This window comes from Pantherophis guttatus, chromosome 1, assembly GCF_059756535.1.
Source record: "Pantherophis guttatus breed Tessera chromosome 1, ASM5975653v1, whole genome shotgun sequence".
NCBI classification, from domain to species: domain Eukaryota; kingdom Metazoa; phylum Chordata; class Lepidosauria; order Squamata; family Colubridae; genus Pantherophis; species Pantherophis guttatus.
Window position 1 is genome coordinate 101796146 of NC_142063.1, and position 17874 is coordinate 101814019.

The 17874-nt window shown below is 33.1% G+C and overlaps 1 protein-coding gene across 3 annotated transcripts in view; it reads right to left on the reverse strand.

Moving 5' to 3' along the window:
• The window catches only part of ABCC8 (ATP binding cassette subfamily C member 8), a 65124-nt gene that overhangs the window by 16097 nt on the left and 31153 nt on the right, over positions 1–17874 (reverse strand). For all 3 annotated transcript variants that reach the window (XM_087879624.1, XM_060687715.2, XM_087879631.1), the window contains 13 exons: positions 16477–16552; positions 16109–16214; positions 14698–14733; positions 14368–14403; positions 11427–11525; positions 10321–10405; positions 8939–9019; positions 8163–8300; positions 5387–5512; positions 3841–3940; positions 3479–3717; positions 2764–2930; positions 953–1022 (listed from right to left, as the gene is read on the reverse strand). In XM_087879624.1, the coding sequence (XP_087735750.1) occupies positions 953–1022; positions 2764–2930; positions 3479–3717; positions 3841–3940; positions 5387–5512; positions 8163–8300; positions 8939–9019; positions 10321–10405; positions 11427–11525; positions 14368–14403; positions 14698–14733; positions 16109–16214; positions 16477–16552 (1359 nt within the window). The remainder of the gene's footprint in view (positions 1–952; positions 1023–2763; positions 2931–3478; positions 3718–3840; positions 3941–5386; positions 5513–8162; positions 8301–8938; positions 9020–10320; positions 10406–11426; positions 11526–14367; positions 14404–14697; positions 14734–16108; positions 16215–16476; positions 16553–17874) is intronic.

The following is a 17874-nucleotide window of genomic DNA, read 5'->3' on the forward strand; positions in this document are numbered from 1 at the left end:
CTGCACATAAGTAATGTCTGATAAGTTGAATTAAATTTTAAATGGTCATGACCCTATTGCAGAATAAGCATATTTTGCCTAAGAGTCAGGCTATAAAAAGACAATCTACGGATGAAGCAATTTTATTGGTCGATATTCAAAAGTCCTCCTCCAATAGTAGAGAGACTGCTTTGGAGCCGGAAGACAAATGGGTTTTCAATGACAACAGAAAACTGGAAATGCTAAAATGAGATGTAAGAGGGCAATCTTTGATCCACTGCATTCAATACATATTTACTTGTCATAGAAGTCAAAGGAGAATGGAGATTTTGCAATATCCTTCCCCCAGAAGTGGGGAGGAAATGGGAATTTTGCAGTATCCTTCCCCTGGAGTGAGGTGGGAATGGAAATTTTGCAGTATCTTTCCCCTGCCATGCACACTAAGCCATACCACACCCATCAAGCCATGCCCACAGAACCAGTAGTAAAAAAATTTGGATTTCACCACTGACCTGATGGCATAAAAACTACTATGTAGTGTAACCAAAGGCAAGTCAACCAGAAACTCTGTGCTTATCCTATCTTTAACCAGCTACAGATTTGGAAGCAGTGAAGGAGTTGCCATTTTATTTACATCTGTGACCCCATTTAGGAATGTTCTGCATTATTTACAACAACCTCTAAACATGTTTATTTAGAAACAAGATCCACGGCATTCAGCAGGATTGATTTCTGAATAGTATGATACTGTTGGGCTTTCATTTTAAGAATAAAAAATGAAGATGTCCTCATGGAAATGTTATATATCCATGTTTTGACAGTGACAGGATAGTATATATGTGATATTATTTCACATGAATGTTATTTGTATGGTCCTAATATGTTCTGAGTGTGGCATTCATTCTAATTATTGCTGTGTTTTTTTTGTATTGAAATTCAGTACAGAAATCAGAATCCATTGTTTCTTAAATACCTGATCAATAGTGTTACAATCTGCTGAAAATCTGTTCAAAATACTTCCCAGGGGTGTTGTTTCAAAAAATCTGTAATAGATAACAAAAGCAGAATTTGATATTGAATATTAAAAACGGATTTGTATGTATTTCAGATTTTCTTGCCTAGGCCTTTTAGAATTATTTTATTTAGCTATTGTTAATGAAAAAATACCAAATAGTCAATAAATTTTACAGAATTCCAAATAATTATATTACTACATTTTGCAAGTACAAATCGTTGCTAGACCAAGGAAATGATTAGTAAATAGTTTGCATTAAGGAAAGAAAGAACAATAAAAATTAACATTAGAGTTTAAGTAAAATAAAGGAATAAAATGATATTTGCTTTTAATTAAATAACGACTCCAAGAAGTCTAAATGTTCAAAATTATTTAAATTGTTTAGAGACTGGATTATTTTATCTTTAAATTCTCATTTATATCAAACATGAAAACAATTTAACAAGTCAGAGAGAAGGTATGCTGGTTTAGAATTCTTCTCAATGACATTACAGCTACTCAGACCTTAACTGCAGCAATCTGTCTATTAGACAGTAGCAGAGGTTACAGAAAATTCAAATTCTTTGCAGCGAAATAGGAGTTACATGACCCAGCTCCAGTTAACCTTCTGTCATGCTAACTTTCAAAGAAGTCAGGTCAGTCAAGCTTCTAAACACCATAAATTCTTTAAGAACATGGCGATTTGCTTCTTTTCAGTGCTTACATTATTATGGTATAACCAGCATAAATGGACTATCTAATAATGAAATTTCATGACATGCCATAGATCAAGGTAAAGGTTCCCCTCGCACATTTGTGCTAGCCGTTCCTGACTCTAGGGGGCAGTGTTCATCTCCGTTTCAAAGCCGAAGAGTCAGCGCTGTCTGAAGACATCTCCGTGGTCATGTGGCTGGCATGACTAAACACCAAATGCGCATGGAACGCTGTTACCTTTCCACCAAAGGTGGTCCCTATTTTTCTACTTGCATTTTTTACGTGCTTTCGAACTGCTAGGTTGGCAGAAGCTGGGACAAGTAATGGGAGCTCACCCCATTACACAGCACTAGGGATTTGAACCGCTGAACTGCCGACCTTTTGATCAACAAGCTCAGCATCGTAGGCACTGAGCTACCACGTCCTGTATACAGTAAAAATTTAGGATTTGGAATATATTTTTAATTTTAACATTCACAAATACTACTTTATTGCCACATTATGTTTCTTCTTGAACATAACAAGGAATATATGTACTGTATGTCTATATGTTTGTGTATGCATAAACACATACATAAACAAATATATAATATACTGGTGAAAAAAACTCTCTCTTTTAAATTTTTTTTATTAAACTTGCTTCCAATCTCCATATATACAATTGAGTCTCTAGCGGTTTCTATTTAATTCCATGAAGAAAAATATTAAAAGAGAAAGGAATAGACTAAGATTCGCAAAACATATTGAGCTGGATTAAAATTACAGACTATTTGATTATGCTGATTACATTAACTTGATTAAATTAAGATTATATTAGATTAAGTGGTAAATAAGGAGCATATAAACAGGGTGCATTAAATTATGAGATCGTTAGTGATAAGGAGTCTCTATGTCATTGTTTGTTTAATAAAATGAGCCCATTGAGACAGGAAAATGTATACTTTCCTAACACGATTCTGCAGGATGCACAAAGAATGAAATTAAATGTACATAATTGAACATCATGGGTTATTTAAAGATTGCACATAACTTTATTAAGATAGCATTCTGTTTTCTTGTTTCATTTAATACAATACCTCATTGGGGCCAGAATAATTTTATTCAGCAGACTACAGTGAAGCTTCTTGGCAACTTTTAAACCAGTCCATTCTACTGCTATGGATGTTACAAGGCACAATATAATCCCAACACAACAAAGAATGCTGAAGATCTTTGAATATGAAAAATGGCTAAATTTGGATTCCTAAAAAAAAAGGAGGAAAAAAAAAGACTATAGAATTAGTTATTCTGTGACAGGTTATTTAATTATGGTCAGACCAAGATAATCATTTCCAGCTAAATTCATCTTTTCTTTACTTTATTACTTTTTTACTTGTGCAAAAAAGTAATCAGTATTTGGAACTCAATTTTCATAAAGCACTGGATGCGGCCTGAGATTAAAAATATGTTTTATCATTCTTAATAAAATGAGAAAAGATAAAGTTTTCTTCATAGACAGTTTTAAGACCTTATGACTTCACTGATATCTCCATACTTTCTTGGCAACCATACCCAGATGGTTTTGGATTGCCATCATTTTTTTTTCTTTCCAGCCCGGCCTACAATTGTGATATTTTTTTAATAGTCCACCTTCCAAGTATTAACCAGATTTAGCTTGGTCAATAAGATATACTAATATCACACTAGGTGTATCTAATTGGTGGAATCTTGATGAAGTCAAGCTATGAGATGTTATAATAAAAGATGATGGGAAGAACAAACATGGAAAGGTGAATTTTGAACCACAAATACCTGACAAAAAGAGCAGTTTTTCCCTGTCTCAGAAGAAATAGCATCAGATGTCCACAAGGCTAGCCAATAGTCAATGGACACCATGACTGAATGTTTTAGAAGTTGAGAAAAGATCAACAGAGGCAAGAAGAGAAGTCCTGCTGAGCTGAGATACTTTCCACATGCTTGCCATGACATCTCTGTTCTTCGATGAAGGATAGAAGACAAGTTGTCATCATCATCACTTTCAGGCATCTCTTCTATAAATTGACAGGAAGAGAACTAATGAGTTATAAGAAAATTTTCTTATTGCCTATTATCTAAATATTGACAAACAGTAACTGATGTTAATGAAAATAAAACATTTTCTAAAACTAATTTACCATCATCCTCTTCTTCATCTTGGAGTAGGACTTCTTGAGAATGCACTGTATTTTTAATATTCTTCTTATCTAATACAGTTTTTCTTTCAATTAGAGTCTCCTAAAAGGTAGGGAAACAAGTTAATTTGAGTACCACCATTATTTTTTATATATTTTTCTGTCAAATAATTATATTTCAAAATTGTTTGGATATTAAAAATTAAATGAGCCAAATAAATTTGAGGCGATAAATTTTTAATTCCATTAAGGGGTATCATTTGAGGTTAATGAAGATATAATGTTATGATGCTATAATGGCTCAGCCATTAACAAGGATTAAGAAATCAAACTATTGTATGAGTTTCAGAAGCTGGATTGGAATATCATTACTCTTGTGTTACCAAGTTTAAAGGTGATGGACAGGGTTGAAACTGTGAGACGTAAGTTGCATATGGAAACACATCTAAACTGAACCATTCCAATCTTCTGAACTTTACTTTATAGCTGAGTCACAATTTTGTATACTGTGTTCCAAGGGAAAAGATTCACACTAGATAACAAGAGTTTCAGAAGTATCCTAAGTGGATCTGGGAAGAAGCAACACAGTAGATTCATCATGACATCTAACATCCAAAGTGCATTTTTTCGTTGTTGTTATTCTATCCACTGTGGTTCAAGAATGTAAAAAAAAAAAAATCTCCATTGCAATTAAAAAAAAAGTTTCACTATTTTTAAACCTAGAGTTCCTTTGCTCTGTAAAACTCTGAATCCAGCAGAACCCAATCATGAAATATGGGGACGTTCCATCAAGCTATGTAACATTGTTGGTAGCAGCTTTTCACTGCCAAATATTTCTGCTGGTGAAAACAGTCACTGCATGGCAGCTGCAAAGAGACCATCTTCAAAAATTGTAATTGCTTTTCATCTTGTTTAAAAAGTTATGATTGCATTGTTAAAATGCAAAGTTCCAACTTTCATTTTAATTCTGCATGGTTTACTTCACTGTCATTTTTTTTAGTATTCACATGACAGAAAATTACAACAGAAATGTTAGCTTGTTGAAATGCATGACTGTAGGAAGGTAAGAAGAATTGGGAAAAAAAAGACCAATTTTTAAAAACTTTAATTTGAGTAACTTTATTTTCATTCAGAAGAAAAATATTTTCCTTTTATGTTTTAAAAGTTAAAAGTATTTTAAAACTATAAATGTTTAATTCACATATGACATCTTTCCTAAACTGGTACATTCTAGATGTTTCATGTTTCAATTCTCAGAATTCTCAACCAGCAAGGTAGTTATCTAATGAGAATGGAAACCACATGCATTTTTTAAAATCATTTGTATATTATTCTTCAGAAGAATATTTTCCTAAGATAATTTAGAGTGAACTAAAATAACCATTTAAACTAAAAGAGTTAATACATTTCATTTTATAAATAGTAACTGCATAAAGTCCTCCAATGCAACATACCTGTTTAAAATATTAATATCTAATTATGTTAAAATGCCAGGATAAACATTTTTGCCTATCGCTACTGAGATTAAGAAAAACAAAACAGAACAGGCCTTTTCTAGTTCTTGGTCCTGGCGATTCATTAATGTTTTCCAATGTTCAAAGAGCTCAGATTCAGATTTCTGGATATCCTTTAGTGTGCCTTCTCGCTGAATTGTACCATCCTTCACTGCAATAATCTGGAAAAATCAACCTTTTATTCATCACAAAAATGTTTTCTTTTTACATCATCCATTAATAGCTGCTTTTGTTATAGGGGGATTTAATTAAAAATTAATTCTTCCAGAAGAAGTAGGATTAGAAAAATGACATTCTGTATGCTTAGTTCATCTATATCAGTCTTTCCCAATTTGACAAAATTAGAGCTCAAACTCTCAAAATTCCTACCAATTACAGTATACCGTCTGCAAATGGAAAAAAAAAATCAAGTCAAAGAATATCCTAATAGCTATCCTAATCAGGATAGATATTTTTTAAAAAATTGCACCTATTTAAAAATGGGTATTCTTAAAAATTTTGGGGAAATTTCACAAGAGGAAACAAAGGATTATTGCATCGTGACCAGACTATGATGAAACTGCTGCATTATAAGGTAATGTAGCAACACAAGCTTGTACTCCTAAGACAAGGCAAACATTGATTATGTGTATAACTTTTAAGTCAACTCCGGTCATCTGATTCATATTTAACACTTGTAGTTTGGAATACACATATGGATTTTAGAAACAACTAATATAACCCTAAGCATTTTACAACATCCTTCTCTTGCTTTTCCTTTCCATTAGATAGCAGGACAACTGAGTTGAACCATAAATCATGGTAAGAAGTCTTTACAATTGTTTGTGTTCAGCTATCGAAAATACATTACAAGTGGAAGCTTAAGTGCTTTAATATGTGGTCTATGATTGTAATAAAGATTTGATTTGATAAGTGGTTTAACTACAGAAAAAAATAGAAAAGACCAATGGGGTTGTAGGTCTTGCAGATGATGTACCTTGCAATACAAGCTCTGCCTATTTTGGATATGTATATGATTTGGGACACGTCTGCAACGTTATGAGGCCTGCACTACAATTCTATAATACTGCTGGCATTGTTCTGATCCTCCTTGCTACTACTGTGGAAAGGATTTTTGGAAAAGATTTTTCACTTTTAGCAAAATTATTTGGATTTGGGGAAATTGAAGTGGCTCATAACTAAATGTTTCTGACTGTTTTCATATCATTCCTTTTCAATCAATTGAACTGTTTACTGAAACCAACATTTCTCCAAAATATGTGGTCAGTCTTTTCTCTTCAAAGACTTTAGGCTACCTCTAAGCTAGCTCAAATTTCCCATGAAATGCCTGAAAGTATGTCAGATTAGTTATAATTTGAAATGCTTCCCTTTTTGGACATTTGTTTTAGGATTCTTTAAAATTAGGCCATCTTTCAATAAAATGATGAATTCTTTTCCTCCAACAATGTTTTATGGATAGGACCCAAATGCCAATAGTTCAATATTATTAGTGGAATTACTCCATCATTTACATACTTCTTGTTCCTACTTAGTGCAAGAGATTAAGCTCAGTAAGACCGAACAACACAAGACTTAGATTTTAATGATTGCACCACTGCATTGCACTGTTTAAATTACTGACAAATTCATAAATGACAAGAAGAGAGACTGAAACACATTTCAGAAATCAAATACATTACTAGGTTTTGATGCAGTAAAAAACTTATTTACTTATTTATTACATACAACAAGAAACAAATTTGAAGGTCCAAGAATTTAAATTAAATAAATTGCCCAGATTTTAATCTGTGATCAGAGGTTCTGTCCATAAGTCTAAAGATGGAAGTGACCAATAGAGTTGGTGAGCAAGAGATACAAGGTGATCTCAGGAAGGCATCCCAACTTTTGTATATCTGTTCCTGCTGAGGTCTGTTTATTTTAACAGTTTTAATGGAGCTTTTCTGAAATACATTGTAATTTAATGATGTTCATTCATTTATTTGGATAGTTTGGGGCTGAGATAAATAGCAATAGCAATGGCACCCAGACTTATTTACCGCCCCATAATGCTTTACAGCACGCTCTGGGTCCTGAGTTTATTGACTTCGGAAGGATGGAAAGCTGAATAAATCTTAAGCCCATTAAGACAGTACTCCAGGCTGTGGACAGAGTTTGCTTGCAATACTTTAACCACTGTGTCACCAGGGCTCTTTATAAATAACTGTAAACTTAATTTAATTTTTATTATAATTTTATCTCTTATTATAACCATAACAAAAAGGTAGTACCCTATTTAGATATAAATTTCCAAAAACAATCTAAATGTAATGGAAGAGATAGGGAAATGAAAACCTACTCCTTTCCAAATCATACTTCACTGTTTAATGCAAATAAATATGGTCCATGCAAACATGCAAATATGCAAATGAGACACGCATTTTACTGCTTATAATTGGTTGCATTAATTAACAGAGATTAATAAATAAAGCATGAATTGCCCTGAGAGTCTTACAACATTATCTGGGGTAGGGTTACCAGGAACAGTAACAATTCCAAGTTACAAAGGAAATATCTACAAGGGTTACAATGATATAACATCATCACTAAGGGCAGGTGGAGGCATAAAAACCAAAGTTAAACACTTATGTAGCAGGGACACAATTTACTTGAGTCCATTGCCTTCACCCCCTCCCCCAAACTAAAACAGTTTAAAAGTACTTAATAGTACTTTTACAATTTAAAAGTACTTGCTGAATCACACCTACACACCATTTTGAATATTTATGAACATAATATTAAGATTAACAAATCAGTATAAAGATGCTTCATTACCCAGTCAGCATGGGGCAGATACTGTAGTTTGTGGGTAACCAAAACAATAGTTCTTTTGTCTGCTCTTAGCAAATTCAGAATTCCTTCTTGCATGAGATGATCACTCAAGTGGATATCTAATGCTGAAAATGGATCATCCTAAAAAAAAAGGATATTAACCAACTAAAGATATTCAGTACTATACTGCACTATAGTTGTTCTGTTTTTAAAATATTTTAAGAGAGTTAAAATCAGTGTTTGCTGACAAAATGGGTTTGGGGTGGGATATAAGTACTGGAACTAACCAATTTACAAAAACTAGGTACAGTAAGAGAGAAAGAAGAGAATTCAAGCTACAATTCTCATTTTTCCAGCCCAAGGGAAAGGAGTTCATCAACTTTGGCAACACATTATCCCTCTGTGGAATGTAAGTGTAAACATTAACACTAAGGGTTCAGAAGCAGTGAGCTAACACTTTTGAGCTGCAAAAGCCAGATTATAAAGCTGGGCTAGCTGGGAATGTTAATAAAGCCCAGTTGAGACAGAGAGAACAAATAACAATGGAAAATTATTTCTAGAATTTATCTGTCCACTGTGATCTTAGGTGTGGAAACTAGCATCATACTGGAGAAAATATTCTATTGACATTGTGGATCCAGAGTATGTATTCTCGATAGAATTGGTTGTTGTTAGTCCAGGAATTTTGGAATGCTGAGTTTTTAGGTTGAAGTATGTCATTTATAGACAAAGGAAAGCCTTTTCAGTTTAGATGGTAGAATTAGTAAGAGTAAACCTACCAAAAATACCACATTTGTCTGTTGGTAAAGAGCTCTTGCTACACTGATCCTTTGGCGCTGACCTCCAGATAAATTAATACCCTTGGGGAAAGGATAAAATAATTCAATTATAAACCTATACAATTTTGAGACATTATTATTCAAACTATGCTTTCCCAAACCTGACATTTCAAGGTATGCTTAAAAGGTAAAGCAGACAAAAGTATAAAAAGGTATTAATCAAGATAGTCAGAATTTTCATACTCACTCTAAAAATACCCTAATTAATATCTGAATAATGTATATATTATTTCAAGGTATGCTTAAAAGCAGTCAAAAGTATAAAAAGGTATTAATCAAGATAGTCAGAATTTTCATACTCACTCTAAAAATACCCTAATTAATATCTGAATAATGTATATATTATTTCAAGGTATGCTTAAAAGGTAAAGCAGTCAAAAGTATAAAAAGGTATTAATCAAGATAGTCAGAATTTTCATACTCACTCTAAAAATACCCTAATTAATATCTGAATAATGTATATATTATTTCTAAATTACAAAATGGTTCATCATTCAATTATTCATCCTATTAACAGCTCCTGCAGTCAATGGTAATTATTCCCAGAATACAGCTGGAAAAGTAAGACTGAGGTAACAGTTTAGTCAGGATCATTGTGTTCATGACTTAGAAATTATATAAATCAAAGTTAAAATGCAATTATTAATAAAGCTGTCCTTTGACAATGCTATCAACCTCTATGTCGTAGCTTGGCTTCAATGTCTTCTATTGTTCCTTGGACATTCTATAACATTCTAATATTTTTACCTTTTAATATTGCATTTTAGCCATTATATGCTCTATTGATACTACCATGTCCATGAAAGAACATCAACTACAAGTCTAGATCTACTGAAGCAATGAACAAAATGTCTAGATGAATAATGAATAACAAATCTAGATTGTTGCTGTTAGATGACCCAAACTGTTTGAATATCTGAACTCCTAGATTATGACAGAATTTTCATTGGTACCGATTTCAATCTTCAGTAAGAAAATATATTCCATGTTTATTAACAAATGCCTTTCTACTTCTTACTTTAATTGGACTATTCTAACATGACTTTCATGAATGCTTTCTAGATAATGAAAAAATGCTTTGTTTAATAAATATACTTTTCCAATACAGTATTTCAGTCAGTGCCAGGGACACCAGAGATACTAATTGAGGTATGGCAGATAGAAAAGCTGTAACACTGTGTATTAAGTATAACACCTTCATCCCAAGGAACCGAAACTGAGTTTGCTGTACAAAGCCGTTTTCTCAAACACCAGTTACAGATTTAAGGCCATGTGATAACATTTGGGTACTTAATGTTTTCTAATTATACATAGCCACTAACCCTTTCTCCAATCTGTGTTTGGTCTCCATGAGGTAGTATGTCAATATCAGGCTGAAGACAGCAAGCATCAATTACTGCTTTATACCTGTGGAAACAAAAAGGGTAATTGTCAATTCATGTGGAGATTGCCTCACCAGCATATTTCATGTACTTAAAAGCAAGATTAATCAGCTGGAAAAGTCACACATTGGAAAATGCATGCTTGCTAAGCACTTATTTTTCCAATGGGAATCCCACCTGTTTCAGGCAAATAAATTATACTCTAATAGCTCACTGTCAAATATTTTGAAGCTAAAAAAAGTGCACCTTGCTTTTGTATTTCTTGGAGATTATAATCTATAATTGCCTTTAGGGGCTTCAGGATCTAAATTATTTAAATCAGATTATTTGCAAGTTTAAATTTGTCAACACTGTAGGTCAAGAGAATAACATTCATTTATTAGTACTGAGAAGTATAGATTACTACAAAATAAATTGGGAAAAAATCTAAAATGTGATGGTGGTATCTAAAAAAAATAAACATCAAAAAGGGAAAAAGAAGGGCTTAGGAGAAGGTGATATAATAAGAACTGTGAGAGTTCTATGTTGAAACTGTTATTTAATAAAGAGTGTTAAGACACTATTTATGTTAGAATTATTCTTAAGAATAAGAATAATTGAGGTCATCTTGCCATGGATCTATCATGATAGTGATTCCATATTATTTCTGCAGAATTTGAGAGTATGACTTGTATTGCCTCATATTATTAATACAAACATAAATAAATGACTTCTTAAAGGAGGCTGTCAGAAGCAAATGTGGCATATTATAACTAAAAAAATAGTATATGGTGCTGAAATGTACTCAAACCCATTGTTTACTTATTTTATAAGTAATTTTCCAGATTGGAAAAATATATTATTTGAGAGACTTTTCAGGAAGAGAGAGATCCTCGATCAATATGGATTGATGCTTCAGAACATTACATATTTGAAAGATAACAACTCAACATTTGTACCATGTAGCTAGGAAAATAACATTATCAGCAACAATAAAAATGTTTACAGACAGGATGATAATGAGGATTGACTATAATTAGTTTTTACATGGCTCTTAAATACATTACCTTTGTTTATTGAAGGGGCTTTCAAAAGTAATATTTTCTTCCACAGTAGCATTTAACAACCATGGTTTCTGAGAAGCATATGCCACTGGTCCTCTTTTTCTGAAAAAGAAAAGAAAAGAAAAGAATTCATCCAAGTGTTTTTATGTTTGATGTCTATTTGCTTTCAAAAATACTGAAATGATTCTTCACTATAATGTTAGTTTTATGTCTTCCTCAAAAGACAAATTAATATTTCCTATTGTACATAAAAAAAGGAATGAGCAATGTGGTAGCCTAGTGGTGAAGACACTTGCCTCCCACTTAGAAGGTTGAGAGTTTAATCCTAGATAACGGCAGATATTTCTCTCCTAGGGTACAAGGAAAAAAAATACTGAGAACTCTCGAGTGGTGTCAGGAAGGGCCTCCTGCCAGTAAATGCTCAGCTCCACCCAGTCGCCCTGACTCTACCCTGAATTAAAGGATTACAGGGTCATAAAAAGGGAGTTCATAAAAAAGGAATATTGTCATTAACTGATAAGTGCATTATCAGTTAAGTTATTCTTTCTAAATTTGTTCGCCTTAACTATATGCAAGATTGTAGTGAGATTACTTTGATGTCAACTTAGTTCCCAATTTGATATTTTTCACATATATAATTTTTTTATTAAGAATTTTGATTATAATAGTAAAATCTTATACAAACTAAACTTAAAAGAAAAAAGAATAGGAAGAAGGAATAAAAAGTGCAAGACAAAAAGAGAAGAAAGAGAAAAGTAAGAATATTTTAAACAGAAAAGAAATAAAGATGTGACTTCGAATCTTCATCACAGGAAATATAAACAAATTTAGTGACTCTTCACCCCCTCTTTATCCCATAACACATCTCTTATCTACAGAATAAACAAATCCACAAAACATCATCTTTGTAGTTCTGGTGTCACTTCAATGTTCATAAAAGATTGCCAGAAGTAATAACCATGATTCATTAAACCAACTTTTATTTTTTTTTCTTTTACTTTTAATAGTCTTAATCTTTAGTTCATTCAAATATTGACATAGGATTAATATCTCTTCATTTTTTCTTTATTCCATCACAGAGAGTTCTTCAAGGCTTTAATAAGCCATTTTTGTAAACCCAGTAGGAAAAATTATGAAGATCACTTTCTTGGTTTGTCATTTGCATTTCATTTTTAAATTTTAAATTCTGTCAGTTTCTTTTATATAATCAATGAAATATCTTTTTCTAAGTCATTATCTTGGCCCATCAGTTGTAAATCCACTTTTGATACCATCTCTAGCTTGCCAGATAAAATTTGTTCTACATTTCTCATTTCTTAAATAACATCTTTTTGACATAGTCTATCCATAGAAACAGACGTTATTACTGACATTGTTGATATTGTAGTTACTATTTTCTCATTCCACTCCTCAAAAGTTTCCTTTGGTGTTCTTATTGTTATAATGTCTTGCAACATTTCAGAGTTTTAATTTTTTATCTAAAATCTTTAGTTCCCCCTAGTGTCCAGTTTTTAAAATTATGAAATTGCTTATCTTTGTTTTGTCTTCTAAAGTACAAAACAGAATTGATTTCCCATGAGAAGCTGTTTGTCTTTAAAATTAATTCCAAAATATTATTTAAGTTTCAATATTCCAATTTTATGCTTAAAATGGATGCTTAGTCCATTTATAACTTTCTAAGATCAAAATCTTATTTAGCTTTTTGTTGTTTCTTTGATCTTTGCTGTGGTCATTAGCTCCACTTTTGCAAAGCCATCTTAAGTTTGCCATACCTCCCTGGAAGACGTCCCAGTTTGGCATTTCAATAGTAAAAGAAACTAAATTTATTAATTCTTCTGAACTATTGTATGGTGAGTCATTCTACATTATGTATCACCATATTAATTAAATATAAAATATGACATCTGTGGTTAGATTGTCTCTGGTAGCGCAGCAGACTAAAGCACTGTTATTAACATCAGCTGCCTGCAATTACTGCAAGTTCAAATCTCACCAGGCTCAAGGTTGACTCAGCCTTCCATCCTTTCTAAGGTAGGTAAAATGAGGACCCAGATTGTGGGGCAATAAGCTGACTTTGTATAAAATATACAAAAGTATGAAGGCTATTGCTTAACGCATTGTAAGCCGCCCTGAGTCTCCGGAGAAGGGCGGCATATAAATCAAATTTAAAAAAAAAATTGGAAGAAAAACTTTTCTTTCAAAAAGTACTGTTAATGGACATTTTCAATTCATATGAATCATTATGAATGCTTATATCCTTGACTTCTACTTATCACTTTTATAGATAATCATACAGATAGGGACTCAGACATCTTAATGAGCAGAAACATTTATTCGCTATGCCATTTTCCTGAATTATGCATAATTTAGCAATTATCCAAATTATGCACAATTTAGCAATTATGTTGTACCTTTAGTCATGATATAGTTCTTCCTTGATTTTATGTATCTCAACCATTGAGAATATCATTTAGTCAATAATGCCTTTTTGTCTTGATATAAATTCTTTGTCTTTTTCTTCTTTTTCTAACTAGCTCCAGAGAAGCTAGAGCAAAATCTGAGTGACCCTCAGTGTTAAATGTGCTTTTTACCTTAGCAGTGTATTTTTTTAAAGAAGCATAGACGCACCAGATAGTATTATTCTAGTAATATAGTATATGGGCTGTTCTGATTTTTGCACATCAGAGAATTATAATGATAAAAAGCAGATACTCTATAAAGCAGAATTTTTCAGTTTACAAAGTTAGTAGAAGTTATCTAGACATTTGCATGAACTTATTGGATATTTAGGGATTTCTTTCTTTTTTGACATAACACTATACAGAAAGTACATAAAAGATCTTACAGTCCAGATCTTTGATCTTACAATTATAGCATAATGAAACTGCTTTGTTGACAGAAATTTTTGCAAGTTTTTTTTAACACTGTTTTTAAAATACTGTACCTGGGCTCCATTTCAACAGTTGTTTCCATGTCAGAGCTGCAAAACAGGTACACAGTAACTTAGTAGTTTTTCTAATGCAACTCATTAGAAATGCTTGAATTTTAAAAGTAAATAAATATGATCAACATTCACAGACTTGTGATATACAGTAACTCATTCTGGATTCACTGTGGTTGGTCATTCCAAGCATCAAAACATACTCATCGAAATAGCCTATACGGTTTTTCGGATAAAAAAATATTTTGATTCTTTTTTAAAAAAAAATCTTCTATCATATTAGATGTCTTTGTTACTTTGCGTTGTATGACAGAATCAAATTAATTATCATACCTAACGTCTTCCCCCGTCTCACTGTCAGGAATGCTGCTGTAATATCAGAAATAACAGAGAAAAAAAAAGTTTAACATATTATAACGTTTCCTGCACAACAGGATCTTATCCTATTTTGTCTGATGCACTGAAGCAACTTTATATATTTCCCAGTTTGAAGGCAAATGAATGTTCTTTTTTCACGTAGTCACAAAGTTACTGCCATGTGATCAATTTTCTCAGTTACGAGTACAATGATACAAAAAGTGTGTAGCTGGTTGTGACCAACATGGACATGTAGCTGTAAGATAAAGGTAAAGGTTCCCCTCACACATATGTGCTAGTCTTTTCTGACTCTAGGGGGTGGTGCTCAAAGAGCCAGCGCTGTCCGAAGACGTCTCCGTGGTCATGTGGCCGGCATGACTAAACGTCAAAAGCGCAGGGAACGCTGTTACCGTCCTACCAAAGGTGGTTACTATTTTTCTACTTGCATTTTTTACATGCTTTCAAACTGCTAGGATGGCAGAAGCTGGGACAAGTAACGGAAGCTCACTCTGTTATGCAGCACTAGGGATTCGAACCGCTGAACTGCCGACCTTTTGATTGACAAGGTCAGCATCTTAGCCACTGAGCCACTGCATCCCTACATGTAGCTGGTTGTGACACAAAGACACATGTTGAATCTACATGTTGAATCTACAGTAGCTGTTCATGTGGCTCCCATGTAACACCACTCCTGCGTGAACTGCACTGGCTCCCGGTGGTCTTCCGGGTGCACTTCAAGGTGTTGGTTATCATCTTTAAAGCGCTCCAGGGCATAGGGCCTAGCTATCTTCGAGACCGCCTACTGCCACCGACGACCTCCCACCGACCCGTGCGCTCCCACAGAGAGGGCCTCCTCGGGGTGCCATCAGCCAAACAATGCAGTCTGGTGACCCCCAGGGGGAGGGCCTTCTCTGTGGGGGCACCCACCCTCTGGAATCAGTTGCCCCCTGAGATAAGGAGAATCCATGACCTCAGTGCCTTCCGCCGTGCCCTTAAAACTTTCTTTTTTCAACAAGCCGGGCTGGCTTAATTCCTTTTAAGGGTTTTTTAATTGTTTTGTTTTGTTTATCGTTTTAATTAATGGGGCCAAATCTATATATATATATTTAACTGTGTTTTAATATTTGTATTTGATGTTTTTATTTGGCTGTTCACCGCCCTGAGTCCTCAGGGAGAAGGGCGGTATACAAATTCAAAAATAAAATAAAATAATAAAATAAAATAAATTAATTAAATGAGGAAAGCGAAGGTATTTAGCAACTTATGCAATATCAATAGAATTCAGGATTCATTCTATAGTAATATAATTCATATATATTAAAGACGTGACAGGTCTGTACCTTAAACAAAAAGCTATACAGCAACTAAAAGAATAAACTAAAATTACCTGTTCCAGATCACATTCCCAGATATCTTCTGCATCTCTCCAAGTATTCCTAACAAGAGAGATGATTTGCCACAGCCTACTTGTCCCACAATCATTGTTAACTGACCTGCAACAATAGAAAAAAATCTATTATTCTTGAAATGTTGACTTACATTTGCCCCAGTCCAGAGAACAATTAGGCAACTGATTTTTAAATGAACCATTTTTTTCTCATGCACATTGCTAAGATCATCCTCATTCATAGTACATATTGCGTTGTAGATATAGATGTGCTCCTGTTTCTGTTTTGTGCTCAGGCATTTATTATTGCATAGTGCTTGATTATGAACATTTGCAAATCCTAATCATTGTAATAAATGCATTAATACCTTGAGGAATTCGAATATCAACGCTGGATAAAGTTGGAACTCCTTCTGGCGTCCATGTGAAAAATCCATTCATGACCTATGGCCGCAACAGCAACAGGAACATAAATGATCTATGTTGTTGCAAAACATCATACATATTTTCCCTTTTAAAATTTCTTTTTTAAAAGTATTGATAATAGGCAACTGTTGAATGGAGGGGGGAACCAGGTTCATAGATAATAGAGTACAGAACGTCCTTATCTGTTCTAAGAGCTTCTTCCCAAGCTTTTCCAATTCAATCAAAAGAAGTACAATAATTTAAAATTTCTGTTGCAACATCATAGAATGCATGATACAACATAGTAGATCAAATAAATATTTCTCTGTCTCATCAGTATGTTTCTTTCTGGATCAAGTCCATTGCATCTTGATTTTTAAAATTTAAAAAATAGATCTTCTATTCGAAAAGTAATAAACAACCAAAATCCCATAACTCTTCCTATCAGACTTTTGTGTACAGAACAGTCATGTTATAAGAATAATGTGTCTCTAAGTATTTTTTTTTTTACTAGAAGTAAATTAACTCAGATTACGTTTTTTTCCCCTGTAAAGAGTTTAAGTCTGAAAAGCAATTCTGTACACTCCTGAGAATAAATTCATCTGAAGATAGCATTGTTTATTTTTAACAGTTGATAAAGTTATGCAGCATAACTAAGAGCAATGCTAAACATAAAAATGCGTATAGGCTGATTCAATATTGAGCACAGAATAAAAATAATTATATATCTAACAATTAAATTCTATTTCTACTTTCTATAGACAATTATCCTCCTAGACTGTTGGAGAAATAAATTTTACAATTAGCCACATTTATTCATATAAAATAAAATCAGATTAGGAAACAGAGGTTAGTAAGTGGAAGTTCATACAAAAAATGGAGGACATGCAACCCCATAATCCATCTTCTAATCATACAAGATAAAGAACAACTTTGTGTTTATTTTTAAAAATTGATTGAGATATGTATGGAGACACCATTGTTTCCATAGAAGTCTTTTATTCTAGCCCCTGATACATGGGGATTCTCAGTTCGTACTTAATGTGAGAAAGAATGAATAATGAATCTGCTCAGAGGCCTTTATTCATTCTTAATAAGATTGACATAAAGATTACTACAGATGCTACACCTCCCCTAGCATAATTTAAGCCTGAAACTTAAAGGAGTGGAAAGAGTAAATGGCTAGGTTCATACATTATGCTAAGCTATAATGTGATTTGCTTGATTTTGGTTATTGAGCCTCACTGTTTTATGGCATGGTGTGATATGTGAACATAAATTGTGATGTGATCAACAAATTATGATTAACAAAGCTATGTGGAAACTATTATTTTCTTTCTCCTTGAAAGTAATCCATGCTC